Raw genomic sequence first — 21645 nt, 5'->3', positions numbered from 1 at the left:
ATGAGCCAAGTCACAAGGCAAGGGGGCAACGGGGACAAAGGAGCTCACTTGCAGCCGGGCAGAGAAAACCCAAAGGAGAGGAGAATGCAGCACAGCTGATATTAATCTCACACCAAGCTCTGCTTATCTTACATTCAAGACACAAATTTATCAAAAAAAAAAAAAACTATCCATCTCTGCCCTCTGCCAGCCGAAGCCACACAACAGCGCACAGCTTCAAGGCTCTCTGTTTGACATGATTTGACAATGCTGCTGGAGCTGCCTGACAGAAGCCGACAGAAGTCACTTCAAGGTCATCGCGGCGCTGCTCCTCCTGATATTTGGGCAAAGTGATGGTTATTTATTGGTCAGTGACTGCTGGCGACAAAGAGCAGTCCTGCTCTGTGCTGCTGCTGTATCTGCCAGCCAAGTCGGCAAAGAAACAATGTTTGTCTGCACAGTCAGAGGACACAAACCTCTGATGAGGAGGCAGACTGGAGGAACTGGGACAAACTTTAAACAGACTAGGACTTCAGTCGATATCAGTGATTACTGATCATTTGATGACCCATGTTTCATAAAAAAAACAGAAGAATAAGGTTGAATTTAACTACTTAATTCTGAATTTCACCACCTTGTATAACCACTTAATTTTTCAAGGCACACAGGTAAAAAACTTAATTGAAGAAAAAAAAGCACACAAAAATTGCCATAGTGATGAGCAGACCTGTGTTTTTAACTTACACTTTCCTCCCATCTGCGCTCATTTCCTCACTCTACATGAATTGTATTGAACTGTGTCATAAGTTGATGGTGCTACTGTTTGCTCGTTACTAATAGCATGGATAAGAGCAGCCCATCCAGGTACTGACGGTCCTGCATCGAGCCCCTGTCCCTTTTTGGGTGAAAACATCCACTGTAGTCTGACTGGCAGTCAATACAACTTCCGACATCTTTGCCAGTTTAAATACATAAAACAAGAAAATCACATAGCTTCTTAGCTTTTAGGAGCCTAAATCCCTTGACCATACAGGTGAACAATTATGATATGTCTTGCCAATCAACAATCAGCATCATTATATAAAATAAATAAATAAAAGAAAGAAATATGGGTACGATCAGTCTGTCTCCATCAAAATGGACAAACCTGACATGTACAACAACTTTATTGAGTCTCCAGGTAATGTATTTCTGACATCTGTCATATTGTTAAGAGACTTTATTTTGCTGTTTTGGTACTCAGTCTTTACTGTAAACTAATTACATCTGTGGTGAAGTGGAGCCACCGTCTTGATTTTGATAGCAGTTTGTGCTTGATTCACTCCACCTCCTACATTACTTTATGCGGTTTACAAGGTTCAGTATTAGAAGGTAGGTCAGCTCAATTCATGTGAATTATTAATGTTAAAATATCCTTTGCACCATTTTTTGAGCAGGCAGACTGTTAGATGAGACTCCATTCTAAATGCAGGTGTTTTGTAGTTGGACAATAACTTGTCCACAGTAAAAACTTAAGTTATACCATCATTGAGACACTTTTTTCACTTTCATCTGCAGGAACAATTGGCACACGTTAGTTACTCAGTAACATCATTAAGTAACCTGTGATGAAGTGTTTGCCATAGACACACATACTAACTGGCTGTGCTCACAGTGCTTGTTTTCACCCAAAGGAGGAGCGAGATCGCTCAAGACAGGGATGTGACATGTGGCTGCTCTCATTTATGCTCCACCATCAAGGAATATAATAGACTATTTTTAAGCCAGATCATATTCCTTATGTGCTGTTTGTGCATTAAGTGAAACTACTGAACATTTAATTAAATAAATTTCCAGTTGCTGCTGCTCAAATGTTTATTGTTGATACATAAATACTATTTTATTGCCTGGGCCTAAAACAGACTGCAAATATTTTCTTTCCATTTCAACATGAATGGTTTACTCAGTGTCGGGTTTCATGAGTGGATTCTGTTATTTTTAAAAGGGCAAATTTACAAATGAATGCACAGGGAGTAAAAACTCTAAAAAACCTGACACAGACAAAGACAGAGTGAAACTGGGGCAGAGAAAATCACACTTTCTTGGACTGTAAATAAAAGCTGACAGAACTGAATCAGTCTCAGAAAGAGTGTGACACCTACAGTATCTGTAAGACCAGGCAGGCAGCAAGGCTCACAGATGTGTTGTTTGTAATCACTGGGAATGACGGTGTGGTTGTGCAGCAATACTGTGTGTATATGCTGTGTATTATGTTGGCATTTGTGTGTGTGTGACAGAGACGGCTGCACCTTGCAGATAATAACCAGAGCCTGACAGTGTGTAAGTCCAGTGTTTGCTGTGTGTGAGGATTATGCAGCAAAGAAGTGTTAATGGTGCCACACAGTTACATGTGCAGCCTCAGAATCAGGGCAACAGCAGAAAAAACATGAAATTAGTGAATATTTGTTGGAAATGTCGTGTGTACTGTAAAAACCCTGAAATACTGAAAAAAAAAGCTCCTTTCACACTCTTAGAAAAAAAATTCCGCTCAACACACGTGTGTCAGGGATGAGGTCAGTGCATGAAACACTGCATGCCTCTAAAAGCAGAGAACAAGGGGCTGACACAGACATGATGCTCTGCTCTGTAATTATTGGCTCTTAGGTGTCATCCTGATGCACTCTGGATTGGCACGCACCCAACTAACACTCAAAGCAGCGGAGCGATGGAGCGCAATGGTCTATCACGGCTGAAAGCTTACAAAATCCTGGATATTAGCTCAGTGAGACACAGAGACAGAGACACACTCTATGTGGTATCTGGGAGAGTTATTCACACACAGATTCAAACACAGAGGGAGACAGATAGCTGGTATAATTTCCTCATATGCACAATTCAAAACAGACAAGCCTGTTCTTGTCATGTGCGGCGTGTCTGCTCAGCCTCGTTCAATCTTCCTCCTACAGTCTCAAGTGTATCTGTGTCACTGGAATCAGAGCTGATAAAGATTCAGCCATTGTTTTGTGCACAAATGGAATTAACACCAAAAACTAAAGCTCAGGAAAAAAGCAACATGGTTATATACAAACTGTGTTAATGTGGTTTTTCATTTAAGAGCAGCAGCTGTTCAATGTATTTACAATCTGTTATTCTTGCCGTTTATTCTCTCTAAATTACAGCTTTCATTGTTAATGGCAGGGTCCGCCATTCCCGCATATGATTCATTCACACTCATGAGGGATTCACAGAAAATAGTGATGCAATGCTCTCATATAAAAGTTGTATTAAGTTACAAATTCAAACTAAACACTTCCTATACAGAATGGCTTTAATTGTGAAATAGTCACATAAAATGCAATGCATTTGTCCATCCTCCAAATTATGGATGTCCCATTGTCCAAAGGACAACAAAAACACAAATAAACAAACAAATACAAATGAAGTTATTATGTTGATGCTTCATATAGTTCTTAGGCATCGAAATTTTAAAAATGTGTGGTGGCACCAGCATAACTCTACGCTGTGAAAGACGTGCTTACACCCTGTCACGGTGTTTACAATAAAATGATGTGTTTACCATGAGATGTCTTCAAAGTGTGTGTATGTACATTTGGTTGCGTTTTGCACTGCAGCTTGCAATGATGGATTTATTAATCACAGAGTTCGAAAACTGTAACTCAAACAATGACTAAAACTGATTGTGATAAAACTGATTCAGTTGTAAGTGCAGGGAATCACTAGGAGAATGTCCTTGACGGACCAGAGTGAGTCAATGAAATGATTTAAGCAAAAGAAAACAAGTTATTAAACTATATCGATCATGTATTATAAAATTTGATTTGGGACATTGATTGTTAAGTCTGAGACAGTTCAAAGGGCACTGAGAAATAAAAAGTTCATTTTGAGCCATGTGTTTGTCATTCAGGTTGGAAAACGCTCATTTTCAAGCCTTTTCAAAAATGAATACACTAGTTGCTCTGCTGTATTTCTGACACAGCAGCTACTCAACAGCTGTTAAACTTGTTAATAACAGCAGTGACACTGGAGGTCAAAATCAATCAGGAATGAAATCTTAAGATTTATAACTTTAATGAGACACTGTGCAGCTTCTGATCTTCCATTTCCTGATTCACCTTCCACTCCTTCAAATGGCTTCTTTATTTTGGTAGTAGTTACTCACGTCCTTGTACACACAGAAAAAAAATGCAGACAAGAAAGACTGGCTTGATGAACAACATGATATCCGTGGCTCAGCCAAGTGGACTAGACGAGGAAAAAAAAAAATGTCATTTGTGTTGGCACTGCAGAACTCCAAATCCAGCTGGCCTGCACATGCTTGCAGATGGTTTCTGCTACAGCTTGAATCCCATCAAAGTACACTTTGATACATCTCTTCTGCCATTTTCTAGCTTGCACACTTGTCGATTTTTAGGGCACCACTGGAGCCGTGTGCAGCTTACTAAGTGCACTCACTTTGGACTGACATGTGTTGGAGGTCGTTAAGTGCTACCACAGCATGCAGACACAACCCTATACCCTATTTGTGTGTATGTGTGTGTGTGTGTGTGTGTGTGTGTGAGAGAGAGAGTGTGAGTGTGTGTGTCTCTGGAGAGGTCCTTGATGAAAAGAGCAGGCTGGAGTCAAAACTGAGTCTCCTGCTCTCTGCTCATACACCACAAAGTAACTGAGGACGAGAAGTGGTCAAGCACAATGGGTTTATGCTCTTTACTAATTTAACACACGCAACTCTTGATCGTCACATTTATTTGTGACATCATGCTGCTATGAGAAGCCTGGTGTGCTCAGGATCTCCACACCTGCTGTGTTCGCCTCCATATTTTGGCTCACGAGGATTATTCTGCTCGGACACGATTTAAAAAAGATCCACCTCCATCTCCCTGTCAACAGGTGTCATTAATAATACTTCATAACAGTGCTTCCTCTCATGGATCCATGAGTTCTACGCCAGCATGCACAGCAGACTGTCAGCTGTCCTTACTGATCAAGTCAGATAAAAAGTTAAGAATCGGACAGATATGAATTCTATAAAATGAGACACTTTAACAGAATCCTTCAGCTTGGTCTGTATAATATACAGTCAGCCAGGCCTCACAGGGACACACACCTCACTCTCTCTTTTCACATTCACCCACAAGTAGGAATAAGAGGCATGTGGAGTGTATTAACATACTGGAACTGAATCAGGAAACTTCTGACTTTTAATGAAAGTTACTTGAGACGACGGCTTTTAACCATTTAAGTTCTGCCTCAACTCAAATGTTAAAACTCCAGCGTTTCCTGAGCACACATATGAGCGTATGCTTACTTCTGTAGTTCGCTGGCTGTTTTTAGATAACAATGGTGTATGGTAGTCGATATTTTTTAGGGCATAAAAATACTTAATTTAATTTGTCATTATGCGTACAAACTTTGGAATATGTTCATATGACTATAAAGTTCAGTTTTACAAATGGACAAAACACTGACTAGGTTTATTCTGGAAAAAAGAAATTTTTTTTCTAGCTGTATAAATGGCTAATGAAAATTAATATTCCACTAATATTCACGTTTACATACAGCCTCTTTCATTTGTTCAACCACCTTCTTAAAAGATTGACGTTGTGATATTTCTGTATATCTAAACACACACTGACATCAAGTCTTTCATAATTTTAAAAATAGTTGTGGTTTTCCTTCCCTCCTTTGGTGCATGCATCTCGACCCGAGCCTTGCAAACTGTTGGCTAGCTGGTTTGTTTACAACACACAGAGTTGACCTTAAACATTCCAGAGGCCATGTGTCACAAACTGAGGGAAAATTGCGATTGAGATGCATATTTGAAATGTGCCAGATACATGTCCAAAGAATGCTCCAATCCAAACAGAATATGCTGCTGACACAATCCATATCAAATTTCAAATACTGTCTTATTCAGAATAATTGAAAATGACTGAATCATAATGCTAAATCTGTTAAAATCATGAAATCATGAAAACAGCAAAATATGAAATTGGCCATCTTGTAATTCTGCTAAATGCAACATTACTTTTGCAAGGAAAACAACCTTTTCAGAGCACTAAATCTATTACTGCATTCTGGCACACTGCCTGGCCAAAAAATAAAAGTCACACACTTGAATATTTCATTGGACCGCCTTTAGCTTTGATTACATTACGCATTCGCCATGGCATCATTTTGATAAGCTTGTGCAGTGTCACAACATTTATTTCTGTCCAGAGCTGCAGTAATTTTTTTTGCCAAATTCTTGTATTGATGATAGGTTAAGGTCTGGACTCAGTGGTGGCCAATCCATGTGTGAAAATGATGTCTCATGCTCCCTAATCCTCTCTTTCACAATTTGAGCCTGATGAATCCTGGCATTGTCATCTTGGAATATGCCCGTGCCATCAGGGAAGGAAAAAAAATCCATTGATGGAAAAACCTGCTCATTCAGTATATTCAGGTAGTGAGCTGACCTCATTTTTTTTTTTGGCCACATAACGTTGTCGTACCTCGACCTGACCAACTGAAACAACCCCAGATCATAACACTGCCCCCACAGGCCTCTCTTTGTACCCTGATGCCCCCATCACTCTGGAACAGTGTAAATCTGGACTCATCAGACCACATGACCTTCTTCCATTGCTCCAGAGTCCAATCTATCCCTAACAAATTGAAGCCTTTTTTTTCCCCAATTATCCTCACTGATAAATGGTTTTCTTAAGGCTACACAGCTGTTTAGTCCCAATCCCTTAAGTTCTCTTCACATTGTGTGTGTGTGGAAATGTTCTTACATTCACTATTAAACACAGCTGTGAGTTCTACTGTTGATTTTTAACAATTTGATTTCACTAAAAGTTTACATGATCTCCAGTCACGATCATTCAAGATTTTTTTTTCCAGCCACAGTTCTTCCTTGACGATGATGGTTCACCACTATCCTTCCAGGTTTTAATAATGCGTTAAACAGTTCTTAACCCAATTTTAGTAGTTTCAGCAATCTCCTCAGTTGTTGTGCGTTTTTTTTTTATTTGCTTGACGCAGGCTGATAATTTGACCCTACTGAACAGATTAACATCTTTTCCACGACCACAGGATATGTTCCCTAACATGGTTGTTTAAGAAAATGAGAAGCTACTCACTGCAATATGTTAAATAACTTCTTGCCAGCTGAAACATATTAATCACTGCAGATATTATCCAATGGAAGGCTCTTACCTATTTGCTTAGTTAGATCAGATAGGGACTTTTTTGGCCAGGCAGTGTACAATAACAAAGTGCTGGAAAGAGCCAAAACTGTCACCATGCTATATTCTGCATCAGCAGAATCAATAGAAACTCTGTCTTCAGTACGCAACACTGCTAATAGGGGCAAAGCCTATTTTGAGCTTGTTACTATATGCAGCTATTCAACTATAAACACAGTGTGCATCACAAGGGCAGAGGAGACAAACGGAGGAGACAAACTATGGATGTATTCAGAAAACCAGACAGTGAGTTATTTTCCACAGACTGTTAAAGATTATGTATGCGTCTTCGACAGACTAATGCATTTACACATTTGGAGGTGGTTTGAACAATTGGATTTAAGTCTTAAATGCTTCTTGTGTGCATTTGCCCTCTTTTGAGATTGTATAGTTATCCGAGCTGCCCAAGACACATGAAGTGATTAAGTGCAAATGGGGTCTAATATCATATTATCTCCTATAAGAGTGGCATCAAAGTCCCCTGTGATAAAAGCAGTGTTTATCTCACACCTTCTTATGCTGACTTTAACAAAAACGCTTTTTTTGAAAGCAATGTGGACATTGAAGTGTGACAAAAAGCATTCATCTGTCATAAAATAAAATGTGTTGTCAGCCAGCTTCACAGAAACCAATTAATCCTACATGCTTCATTGCACTATGAAAAGTTTCAGAAATTCAGTCCATCATAATATGTTTTTTGAAAAACTGAGAAAATATCTGCTCTTTATAGTGATGAGGAAAACCACATTTTGCTTTGGACAAATCTACACTGCATTCCAGCGATCCAAAAAACACCTAATGACTCTCTTCAACCTCACATTCCTTTGTGTCCATCTAAATTAACAGCTACACCATTGTTTCTCGCTGCTTGCCATTTTCTTCAAATCAAACGTTCCTGATCGAAATCTGCAAAGACTGAACTTTTCTGTGCATTCCCTGGAGCGTGCAAGTGATGAAGCCATTAAAGTATCTGAAACAGACGGAGTTGATGTGCTGTAATTATGCTCCATTGTTGCGGCTGTTATGGCGTTATATGCAGGCACTTGTGAGTGCCACCTCTGCTGGAAGCCACAGACCGCTTTTCTTTTCAGGATCAGTGGGCGTGTCCTTGCTGGGTTTTAGGTGGGCATCGGAGCATGTCATGAGTATTTGGGCTGACCCCCCTCTCGCTCCCCCTCCTCTGTTTCTGCACTGTGATCCACACAATGCCAAGGTCGCCAGATTAGCATGCATGAGAGAAAGCGCACAATATTCGCCGTATATAAACCATACGTAAACGGGAAAGGGCACTGTGTACACTGAGCATACATAACATGCTCGGCATCTCGGCTTAAAGAGGCATTCTGATTTGCTTCTCTACAAACAGCTAGTGTGAAAGCATTAAAAAATGTTCCCTCCTGATATGAATGTTTCCTTTGTTACACATATTTACAAAATAATAAGTGACTGGGTCTCTGGATGCCCACTTATGACAATTTGGAGAGAGTGCATTTACACTATAAATTAAATATTCAGTTACCTGCAAAAACACACAGCACTTACTGTGATTCTTTATATTGTTTCAAATGTCCCTTTCATAGGGGAAGAACAAAAGGAACGCAGCATACAGGTTATTAAAAAAGGGTAATGTAGTATCAAACCCCAAATTTTAAAGAAAACTTGCTCATAAACATCAGATCAGAGGCAAAGAGATTAAAAAATAAAACTAAACTACACTGGAATTAATGTAGTTTATAATTAAAAGGTTGAGCCTGTAAGATTTACAGGGGTTAATTGGCAGAATAAGGCAGAAATGAAATATAATATTCATAATTATGTTTTCATCAGTGTATAATCACTCTCTGTTCATGTGTACAGAGAGTGCAGGATGTCATGGAGGCAAACAAACCAAACACTGGCTCTATACGGCCTTTCAGGTTTTACGTGAGTTTTAATCAGGTTCTCCTACACACTTATAAGGGAACGGTGAGATAATGTGTTTGCAATTTTGCAAGCTCACCACTAGATGACACTGAATCCCACAAAATGGTCCTTTAAAGGAAAATTTTGGAATTTTGGGGAATTCTGTCTTCATGTGTTAACAAGCTTGATAGCAACCTGTTAGCTTAGCTTAAAGAGTGAAAAAGGTAGCCTGGCAACATCCAAAAAGTAATAAATCTGCCTACCACCTCCTGTTAAGTTAGCAAATTAATTATGTACTATACATTGATTTTGTTACCTCTAGACAGACCCAGGCAAGCTTAGTTCCCGTTTCCACTCTTTATGTCAAGCTAAACTGACTGGCTGCTGGCTGTAGTTTCATATTTAACGGACAGACATGAAAGTGGTATTGATCATCTCATCTACCTCCCAGCAAGAAAGCAAATGATCATATTTCCAAAAATGTTGAACTGTTGCTTTAAGAGGAACCAGAATCACAATAAAAGATGAAAAAGGATGACATACAATACAGTTACAATACTTAAGCCAGACTTTAAAAAAACAAAAACAAGAAGGATGAAGTGGTAGCCAAATGCCCTAACCAGCACATTAACTTAGTCTTTTTATTATGTACAGAACTCAAATTTCTTGTTCTGGTTCCAAGCAAAAGAAAAATAAAAGAGGAAAAATAAATCATCTCCTCGGTGCATCTCATGAGAAAGACAGGAACATCCTGCCTGAGAAGTTGCTGATAACCAACAGTGATACATGCCGCATGCTTAACCGATGCTTACAGCTTCGAGTCCCATGATCCTTTGTGCTGTCTCTCTGCACAAGAGCCATAATGAAAAACAGACAAGCTCTCCCACTGCAGCAGCCACAAAAACCTCCACTCACCACACATGAGAGATTAGCCTGCTCATTAGGAGAGAAGGAAGGAGCAGGAGGAGAGGGAAGAAGGACAAAAGGAGAAGGGACGCCTTTCCAGGAAAAAGGCCACGTTGAGGCAAGGGTCCTCTCTCGAGAAAACAGCCTGGGTCCCCCTTTTCTTACAGACTATACACACCAGAATGGAGGTTTAAAGGGGTGACCTGCTTTACATGTTTTGCCTCAATGGTGCAGGCTGAATCGAGGCTAGTTTATATACAAAACATTTAGCATGTCAGTGATGCTGAAGACCCTGTTTATGCAAAGCTCTACCCTTAATGAATAGGTTACAATCAGTGTCAGTGATGTTTAAATAAGATTTTCTACACCTTATTATCAGCTGAAAAAGCATGTTGTCTCACACTACTACTTATGCTCTCCAGCTCAAAGAATCTCAATCACTAACTGCTCCTGTCAAAATACATGAAATTTAAATTATGAGTGCTGAGCGGAGTAAAGCAAAGAGGAGAAAAAAAAGAAACATCAGTGGTTTGCAAAACACTCAGTTGCTGGGAACCAGCCTTGGGCCAATTTAATCCATTTAGTTCTTTGAGAAACAAGTTAAATGGCTCAAGTATGTGAAAGGTTGTTCTTGGGTATAAGCGATGCCAGTTTGAGTTGGTGCATGTGAATTACAGCATTACGCCTCACCGAGCTGGCTGAAGAGAGGAGAAAACTAGCATCAGATTGTTGTTTTCAAAGGGAGGAACTTCACATTCAGACAGGTTGTGTTTACAGAAGCTAACGCACCCCGACATCCACATAAGCCTGTACTTTGGTTGCTGCTGGATCGGCATATTTGCCTGTATGAGCAGTGTTGCAAAACAGAGGCAGGGACGGGATAAAACGCATAAACCAGGGAGCTCATTTTAAGAACCGACTTGTTACCTATGTAGAACTGTCCTTTTCCAACAGCTAAAACACAGGATGTTAAAAAAATACTAAATGTTTACTGACACTTCACTGAAAAGCAGTCAGTTTCCCCTGCAAGCTTATTTCTCTTTTCCCTCATTTGTCATAAGCTCACATAATGCATCAATCAATTGCCAAAAAGCTTTTAGCTGAAGAAATAGCGAATACCAATACCACGTTTTCGCCTTATAAAGCCTTAATCCACAGTTATTGTGATGAGAGGAGAGCTGCAGTGTGTGGCATGAAGTAATTACATGCAATGATGAAGTCAGGTGCAAAAAGGTCTCCCATTCAATCAGTGGATTTGCCAGGAGAGACATTAAATTTATATTTGTGAGATAAATTGTTGCGTTCAGCTGGACAACACCGAAAGGTCAATTAGTAGCAAAACCAGAGGAAGAGTCAAGTGTTTAAAGGATTAAAGCCAGACTACATGTGCTGCAGACAAGGCCCCAAGTTGTTGCACTTTGAGGAGTCACATGTGCCATTCATATTTTACCCGACTGTTCTGTCAAGGCTCTGGGTGAAAAAAACAAAACAATAGACAGTGAATTTTGTGCAAAGTGACATCTAATCTTCAAAAAAAAAAAGACCCTCAGGGGACAAACTTATAATTGCATGTGTTTATGAGAAGTGGTGTTTGTGGTGCAGGCGTCTTCACGTTGGCATGTGCACATCTGGGCCTGCAGGCACTTGTCTGTGTAAATATACTGTTGCAAAGGCTGCTTCACTACATACTTGTTGCATCAGTTTGTTGTTTTTGTTCACCGCTGACTTGGCCCTAAATGATGTTATTTTGTGTGGAAATGATAGACTGATAGTTTGTAAAGGCCTGGCCCCCTCAGTTACTGTTGCTACACCTGTCAAGCTTCACATTTTTACATGGCACGCATCCATTTGCAGTTGTAACAGTGGAAGATTTTAAAATTCTAAGTAAATTCTGAAACAATGGATCCTTGATAAAAACAGGTACACAAAAGCTGGCCCTAATTTCTAGCTTGCAACCATCAATTATACCAGCTAAAATTAAAGCTGTTGAAAAAGATTTCTCAGCTGTAGCTACCTAGCTAATTAAGTTAACATTAGCTTCATGATTATGTTGATAATGTTATCTTTGGCTGATTTTTTATTTTTCAGTGTGGCTTAATTTAAAACAAGGACTCTCTTCAGCTGTTTACTTGGACAAACAAGACAGAGGTTGTAATTATGCTTTACATTGCTTGCTAAAAGAGAACCATGCTATTTTTTAAAATTTGCAGGATGAGTTTAGGATGAGTACTACTCTGTTGGGAGAACATAACACTACCTCGATAAAAGGCTTGGCTAAGTTGGCTGAAGTGAATACTGCCCTGAATCCATTAAAGCAGGAAAGTGCTCCTAACATTAGCCTGTGGTAGCATCAAGCACCGGCTTCCACACATTCGGCAAATACAGCGCAGTTAATCTTCTAGTCTTGAGTGTTTCTTTTTAAGGTAACGTGCAAATATATTAGCACATTTACTGTGGCCAAAATTAGCACAGTTATTAGTATTATTATGACAGTATAGTTAAATTGTGTAGAAAATGTTCAAAAATTACTGACACACACACTAAGACAATTTCACCAAATCTTACGCTGAAAACACAAAATTAGCAACAATATGCCTTTTTTTTTGGTTTGAATTAACATTTAAATAGAATAAAACATAACCAATGTCTTATGTGAAAACCATATTAAACGTCCATTAACATCGAAGATGACTTGCTGCAGAGTTGCACCTGTGTCTGGGAAACTGTTGCTAACTTGCAAACCTGATAGATGGACAGTATTTACTGTGAATTTTTAAAAAAGTGGTAATCAACCACAGTTTTAAGGCTAATTAGTGTAGAATAAAATGCCACTGCCCTTGAAGTAGTACTGGTTTGGGTTACTGTTGGGTAGTATGCTAGTTAACTGGACATGCTAATCCTTGAAGCTAACATTAGAGTGTCAATCTTATTGATTGGTCACTTAGTTTTTGAGAAAAAGAAATTCCAAGTTTCTAGCAATGTTTACAATATCAGATAATTATTTTGACTTACTGTAAGGGAAACTGATCCGCGGTGTGACGTCATCCTCAGTGGCCATCAGTGATTGGAGGCAGCTAGCCAAGAGCAGCACAGCAGCCAGAAGACAGTGGACAGTCGCAGTTAATGTCCACATGGTTGCCCGATCCTCTCACACAGACATACACAAAAGCACAGTTTGTTTTAAGATTCCTTAGAACTCATTAAGCTCTTCTTGACTCCGTAGAGCTTTATTTTCTCACTCCCATCTTCCTGCAAGGCTGAGGGGGAGTGAACGTGTCCTTGACTTGATTCTTGTACTCCCAGAGGTCCTTACACACGGTTACCACACTCTTAGCAGCACAGAGAAGACGAATCCTTTCTGGATTAAAGGCTGCTTGTTGTCATCTACTCATAGTGCTCTCCGATGGATCAGCACTAAGCCCCGACCAGTGGCCATTTGGTAAAAGTCATTTTGGATCTGTGGAGAGAAGAGAGAGAAGTAATTTCTTTATGTCTGATCCAAGAACATGTTAAAACAAAGATGAAACACTACCCAGACTAACAGATCCATATCCAACTTCTGACGTTATAACCAATAACTACAAAAGCAATAGAACTGATATTTGGCTGCAGTTCAATCTGGGGAATGGTGTGGATTTTACTGCAAACAACAGATCAACAGATGGAAAATTCAAGAGTCAAGGTGTTAATCAACTTTGACAGCAAACAATGGCATCACCCAAAAATCACTGGCATCATCTCTCAGCCTCTAACATTCGACTGTAGCACACTGACGGCTACAGCTAAAGCCTTGATGACGAAAACAAATATTTATGCTTCTACCGCTTGCTCTTTCAGAAAAAAAAGAAAAAATTCAAGAAGAAAAAACTCAAGAAGAAAAACTCAACCAAACAGATTTTTCAGACCACCAGCCAGCTAACATGAAAACACACCCCATGCGGTAGCTTTACAAACATTTAAAATCAAACTTAATGTCAAATTTGCACAGCAGCCCACAAAGTTTCTCTGCAAGATAAAACGCATGTTGGATTTTTTCTTTTTTAACCCCTGTATTTAATTATTCTGTCATCAACAATCAATGAGAGATCCCCAAGAAGATAATATGGCGGCTTGGCTCCAATTTTGTGGCTATGTGGAGAAATAAATGAAAGAACAGAGACTCCCAAGACAACTCTGTAATTTGTCTCAAAGAGGCGCAATGAACACATCTGCTCTCTGACTTTTATTGGCTACAGTGCGAGTGTGCAGATAAGGTGCCTGTTATGTATGCTCAGATTTTTTATTTAGTAGGGTGCCGATTTTCATGAAAAACACCTAAAATAGATACTTCTCCCATCTGTTTCATCACACTTTGCTAAGGCCTTTTTATATTTAGCTTGTCTGTAAGTTAGCATCATTATGGCCCGAATGAGGGCAACCTCAATGGTTCTTTAGGTTTAAATAAGAGTTTGAGGTGCAATGAAGACTTTGCTGAACAAAGGCAGGCAATTTGCTGTATAGCTATTTATATCTATATCATTCACCAGCTAGTTACCACCTTTGTCTGTCTGCTGTTCAGTAATGAGATTTTTCTATACAAACAGCTGTAGTCATAGTCATTTGATCCAGTGTTAATATTAAAACAAAATACTGGTATAGCCAATTTAAAACAGACTTGCTAACATGGCAATGCTAAAAAGGTTAGTTTAGCATGTTAGCATGTTAGCAAAATTTGTTAAGTAGCACTTGAAACAAAGTACAGCTGATGGGCTGATGGGTATTAAATTTTATCCTGAGGAGGATGTGAATGTTACCAAGAGGAGACTGTTGTGTTCACTGACTATACTCTTCCTGGGATACTGGTAAATCACAAGAATCAAGTAACAAAGCTTGTTCTTGTGAAAGAAAACCACTCAGAGCTGGATGCCCCCCTCAAGCTCCCACGTAGGTGGTGACGTTTAAAAAGCAAACACTGGAGGGCACATGGTGTCTCTGGTTGAGAGCCTGCATCACTGCAACAAGTCCCAGAAGACCTCGTTCAAATATTTATGGGAGCTAATAAATCCAACAACAGCACATGACAACCGGGGGTCAGTTAGAGGCCCCTGGTTATCTGCTGTCCTGTTGGAGGTAACAATTTTAAAACTTCTGATCAACCTGAACACACCACAACAGGCTCCCTGCTACCTGACAGGGCTGAGCAGTGGACCAGTTGGCTCACAGATTTACAGACTGGCACCAGGAAAATTAGCAGCCTGCTGACTGAATGGATTGTTGAGTTGATGGCTGGCAACAGACTGACTGTAGCTGACTGGCAAGTTCGTCTTGTTAATGACTTTGTATAACTTGCCATCGCAAAGGTGAGACAGACCCACAAAAATGCCAGACAGATTTCACTAGTTCGACTGAATGAAACCTTTTCCCCCTTATCTCTTGCATCTTTGCCTCGCTGACCAACCCCCGTCTCCGTATGTCTCCTGGGTCTTGACCAGTGAAACAATATGTCTGTGTCACTCGGCACCTCACTACCAGCCTGCTTTGGTTCCTGCTGCTCCACTGAAGCTAGCTGAGTCACTGGAGGCTGTAACATCCGCTCATGATCCAGTAACATCCCCCACCTCCTTTTCATGCCTGCTGAGACTGCAACAACAAGCATGGCAGCCTTGCGTGTGTCGCACACCCCAGGTCTCCATGTTCCCAGGGCAAATCCTTATGTAACTCCAGAGGGGTTTTAATTTTTAATGAAAAGAGAGAGGTGCTTTTAGGAGGGTTTCCTGGTACTCTGATAAATTAGGAAACTTTTTGGTGAGACAAAAGATTTGAGATGTTGAGCACTGATGCATAAAGAAATGTCTCTGCACTCTATCACTCATTGATCTTTCAGTGCTCAATAGTTATTAATGCCCTGCCAAGATAACTTTGGTGATCACCAAATATATTTGCATTGTCTAGACAAGAGGTTAAAATTGTCACTAGAGACGCCAGATATCACGCTATAAGTGGTTGGTAACTTTGTAGAAAGTGGAAATGGCCATCCACACCAAAAGTTTATTATTGTACCTATAACCTATTATTATAGCTATAACTAAACCTATAACAAATATTTGTTAGATTTTGGTTTTAGTTACAGTATTTGGTTCAAATTGCTACAATCACTTTGCCAAATTTACGGTATCAAAAAACAGCATGATAGTATGTAGAGTTATGCTACGAAACATTATCTAAAATCAACAGAGACTGTTACTAGATCCTACGGGATGGGAGTCATTTGTGTCATATCAATCTGTGCTTACTCATGCTCAGCCATCCTCCCCAAGACTCAAAAGGTAGTCTGATTTAAAGCTTGAACAGGAAACACACGTTTACGTCCGTTACATTTCACCATCCCACTGGTTCAGAAGTAAGGACAAACAGCCTGGTCTTTCAAAATTGTCACAGACATCATAATGTCAAGAACTGGTTTTAATTGTAGTGCATCCAAGAATTGAATTTTTCTACCATCCCTACTTGTACTAGGTGTAAAGTATCTAGTATGAACAAAAATCAAAGCTCCTTGGTGAACTAAATTTTACAAAAAGTAAATGAAATCTTAATCTCTTCAGTTCATTTTATTCCTTGTCATCTCTTGTATTTGAACACTTCTCTCTGGTGCCTCCTCAAAGGACCAAAGTCTTTTGAAAAAAAAAAAAAGAAAAAGTTAGTGAGCTCAGTCATAAGTGAGTTATGTCAATATCGAGAGGCCCCTGCAGCAGACTAGGAAATTCAAGGCATCTGGGGAATCCAAAATACAGGATGACTCACGGTTGTGATGCCTAAAATGTTCACATAAGTGAGTCCAGCACCTGAGGAGGACAAAATGGATGTTCCACACCCCAGAGGCAGATCTGCTGAGGCTTAGCAAGGGCATGAAGGGCAAGTAAACTGATGTAATGACACACTTGTCCTGTTTTCTTTCACATTTTTTTTAGCTTAAACACCATGTCACAAGTACACGCATTTTGGTTAAATTAATCATGTAGTGTCCTAATCCATTCTCAAGAACAACGAAGCATAGATCTGACAAAGAAGTATTAAATATTAATAAGCATTAAATCATATTTGACAGCAAGTACTCGACCAAAGAAAGTGATCTTATTAGAAGCAACTATTATAGGACTTATAGGATTAGAGCTCTATTCAACTGAAGCTGTTACAGTACAGGCGACCCGCTATGCTCAGTGCCACAAGACCCATCTGCTCATCTAGGAGAGGGTCTGCTGCTCCTTGTATCTATGAAGGGTGAATCTGGTGCCATATTGCTTAAGGCAACAGATTCATTAACCTTTCGAACCTCCCTCGAGGCTCCCTATTAATACCTGCATCTGTTGAGAGGGAGAAAGGATGTGGCAGACACATTTGGACGATACACTTGGCCAGGTCACGGCAAGTTCACTGGATGGGGAGCAGCATGAATGCTAACCACTTGGCTAGCTTTGTATAAACGACTGGGCTTTGTGCTCGACAACCAGCTCCCAATAAGTCATCCCAGCAAAGTGACTTGTCTCTCATTTAGTCTCTGGCACGAACTGAGGCACTTATGGAGATAATCAGCACCCGGGCAGGACCCTGTGATGAGAGCGCTATCAAAGAGCTCGACATGAGGCTAGATTAGGCTGCAGTCCAATCCATTAACAGTATCATGAGTACATCTAAGTCCAAAGTGAAAGAGAACTATAAAAGCATTTGCATTTCATTGCGCAGCTGAAATCAAGTTTGAAAGTTTGGTGTCTCTGTGTTTGCCAGGTTAAAGGGTGACTTTATGAGACTGCAACTGAAAATATATCAACAAGTTTTACTGTTTTTGTAGGGTCAAATATATGTTAAAGCTGATGTTTTTTCCAAGTCGACCCTAAAAACAACATGGCCCCTTGGGTGCAGATTAGTATTCAGGAAGATTTATGGAGCCATTATATTGGACAGAAAAGACCTCAGTAGGTGACTGACAAGGCAGGGACTCCTTGCTGTGTCTGCCATTATAACTCTCACTTATAGCAGCCTGCTCAGCTGAGTGGGCAGTGCATGATGGGTTTAAATTCAAACAGGAAGGTGGTAGGGGGAATGTAAACCATTTCTCCAAAAATCAATGCTGAGCTTTTCACTGTCTGACTAATTTGTTGCTAAGAAAAAGCTGTAAAGCCACTAGCTTTTGTCTAATTTCAATAACATTAGGTTGTTTAGCTTCCTCTTCATTTATTTGGAACAAATGAACACAATTATTTACCCATTACATACTAGGCATCGAAAACTGTTACTTTAATAAATACTCAACAGCATAAGTAGTTAGTTACTTGCTAGATTACTTTGTTACTCAGCAGAGCTCCAACACAGATGCCGTTAAACAACTCTAAAGCCTCCAAACCTTTGACAAATTCTCTATTTTCATCCCATGTCGAAATAGAAAGCCAGACATTGTGGTTCCACATGCAGCCAGTCTAAGGTTAAAAGTCTGGAGGTTTTCTACATACTGATCATCACATGTAGCTTAACCCCAGTGGCTAAACACAGCAGCGCTTCAAAAGTTTTGTCCTCACAGGAGTTCACAGACACTCCAACTCAAAACCAACCAACAAAACCAGGTGATGAATGCGGTTTTACCAGTGGATGGTGTTAGCCTGTAGACCCTGTGTTAAGCTGGTGGGCTTTTCCACCGGCACTTTTGGCCACATCGAGTCATGACATGCTGATTTTCATTTCCATTACCACTTTTATGACACCAAGCTGTGCCGGATTGCGCCTGAGATGGACCTACGCTGGAGTGGGACCAAAGCAAGCAGACCAGCCTCCAAGTAGGCTGCGGTGGATTCTTTCAGACCGTAGCCAACCTGTGACGACCCCTTTCTCCTCCTCAAATCAGTGTGTTGTGGGACACCCAGCTCATGTCTTTGCAGGGTGCAGAGAGAAAGACATCTCTCAAGTGTCTGCGACTGTGTTCAGCTCTCAGTTTTTTAGAAACTAATCTCTGATTTGAAGTTCAGTGTTTTTATGTTCAGGTAGCCATTGTATTTTCCTGTCATGTTCGCACTGAGCTATACAGAAGCCATGTTAAATTACTGCTGATGAGAACCAAAGATTTCCTGGTTTTGCTGCTTAATAATGAAAACTTTTGAATAAAACAATAACACAGGGCTTTTATTGACTCGAGCTGAGCTGCTCATCGTCAGTCATGAGACGTACCTTCAAGCAAGTAGCCCTGCTGTAATGAAAATGCAAATCCTTGCATAACGAGCCGAGTCAAACCGAGTCAAGCCAAGCCAGCACATGTATATGGAAAAGGGGTATGAGTAAAATGTCCCAGGCCTGTCTCTCCACTGTACATGCAGAGAACTGATATCAATCGGTGGCACCTCACTTATAAGGGTCAGAAAAACTATCCAAGTGATCACAAAGACCCGATTATATATTAAAAACATCAAATGCATTGCTGATGCTGATATCAGCTGCTCCAACAGGAAACTTCAACTCTGGCAAAAACGCACAGTAATAGTAACAAGCATTTCCTCCATGAGATCAATTTATGTTTGTAAACTAAATCCTTTTTTTGCCAATGCCACCAAAAGGCCAATGAGAGACTGATACAGAGAAATCTGCTTATGGTAAGTTTCCTGCACAAAATTCCACTTTAACATCCTCATGTGTTTAATTTTTATTAACTGATGCATTTCTCCCGTTTCAAAGCAATGGCTCATTAAGTCTGGTCATTTAAATCATGCTACTGAGTAAGTCCTGTTGGGTTTAACTAGCTTCTCCAGACAGCCCTTTCACAGCCAAACTGTGTAGATTAGACTGAAGTGGTGATATTTTTTTCCCGAAAGCATGTGTAATAACCAATTTCAGAGAAGTGAATACCTTCCACATTCACACAGGTGACTGGCCGACTGTGATTAAACAGAACATCTCCAAGTTTGCAATGACTCCACTTACTGCCACCACAGCAATGGCAGCTGTGCTTCAGAATGCAACACGTAAATCAGCTGCCGGATTTGTCTATGAAGTTTCAACATCCACAGCACAGGCACAGTTACTCCAAACTAACTGCAAAGAATGCAATTTAATAAGGCGAGTTGGCCCATCATGCCACACTATACTGCATTTTCTTGCTTGATATATGAGCAAAGTTTTCTTCTTGAAGACAATCTAGTTCATCTGATAAATAACTTATAAATGGATGACTTAGAACAAAAACAGGTACTCTTACTTTGTAAACAACTTCAAAAGTTTTGAATCCTAAATCCTTTAAGTGGATTTCTCAGTCAGGGGTGGAAGGTAAAGTACTGTTCTCTAATACCATCTATGGAGCACTGTGTACAGTGCCTTTTGTGAACACGGGGTACCACATTTCCTCTCATCCAGCCCACCTGGGGATGAGATAGAGGAGAGTAAATAGGGAGGTTTCAGCAGAACAGACTGCTCCCAGCACCAAGAAAGCAGACTCCTAAATAAATCACGACGGCTGGGTTAAAAATAAACTGGAACTGTAAAATCTTGGGTACGTCTACACTGAAACATTAAAGTGGCTCATTGCTTTCTCAAGAATGTACAGCAGCTTATGAGTAATATGTCTATGAGAGATAAATCTCCAGGATATCCTCTCAAAGAGGCCTAAGAGTAGTTTTTAATATGAACAACCAGTCATAACACATTACAGGCTGGACACAATGCAGGCCTTACAAAAACATCTTTCCATCCAGATATTGTTTTGTTTTTGCTTCTTAAAGGAAATTCCTATAGAGCAGAAAATTAAACGCTGATTAAATGTAAATATATTAACGAGAAGTAAAGGAATCAATAAGACATGCTTTCACTTTTTCTCCCAAGTTACAGTTTGGAAGGAAAAAAAAAACACATACTCACATAATACAACCACATGAAGAAAAATGTTCTTATATTGTCCCTCCAATATTATTACTGCCCTGCAGGTAACATGATTTTCTGCTGGCTCTGAAACAAGCTGAGGCCTCTGTGTCAGTACACAACAGAAGAGACTTTAACCCGGGATAAAATAAAAACCTTTATGTACGCTCCAACTTTTAGGTCTGTAATATGGAACAGCTGCACACTGAAGATTCAGGATTGTGATGCCTGAAGGCAAAACTTCCTCTGAAAGAGACAAATTTGTACAAATGCCATGAAAAAACAGATCTGACTGCTAATCAAGAGCCATTGATTTAACTTATCCCTCTCCATTTCCTCCATGCAAATGTGTTCTCTTAATGATAGCAAGCAGCTGATAATGTGCAAGTTGAAACGCAGTACAGCAGCAATCTGGCACTTTTCCAATCCTTCACAATAACTGTTAGAAAAAAGATGAAGATGGATAAGAAGTATTTATGTAAACTTATGTGTTTATACATGTTTCCTGTCTCATTTTATTTGTGTTTTTTCAGTCCTGTTGATCCTTTGTTGACAGACTGTCTCAGAAACTACTTGACAGACTTTAGATTCGCTGTGTATTTTGATACAAAACCATTACAAATTTCTAAACCTTTTATTTTGTTAAAATGACAAACTCTTGAATGCACTTCTAAATGTTTTTAGATGTATTAAAGTGGCCAAAATGATTGAAATCTTAAGAAAGAAAGAAGAATCATCCTATCTTACAACAGTTATTTCCTGG

At 39.8% G+C, this 21645-nt stretch overlaps 1 protein-coding gene across 2 annotated transcripts in view; it reads right to left on the bottom strand.

Moving 5' to 3' along the window:
• The window catches only part of sema4bb (sema domain, immunoglobulin domain (Ig), transmembrane domain (TM) and short cytoplasmic domain, (semaphorin) 4Bb), a 74479-nt gene that overhangs the window by 28332 nt on the left and 24502 nt on the right, over nucleotides 1-21645 (bottom strand). For both annotated transcript variants that reach the window (XM_084719984.1, XM_084719977.1), the window contains exon 2: nucleotides 13026-13470. In XM_084719984.1, coding sequence (XP_084576110.1) covers nucleotides 13026-13146 — 121 coding nt within the window. In that variant the 5' untranslated portion in view covers nucleotides 13147-13470. The remainder of the gene's footprint in view (nucleotides 1-13025; nucleotides 13471-21645) is intronic.

This window comes from Lutjanus erythropterus, chromosome 1, assembly GCF_056507025.1.
Source record: "Lutjanus erythropterus isolate fLutEry1 chromosome 1, fLutEry1.hap2, whole genome shotgun sequence".
NCBI lineage: Eukaryota > Metazoa > Chordata > Actinopteri > Lutjaniformes > Lutjanidae > Lutjanus > Lutjanus erythropterus.
Note: the sequence above shows the minus strand (reverse complement) of the source record. Positions and strands in the feature narration are given on the sequence as shown.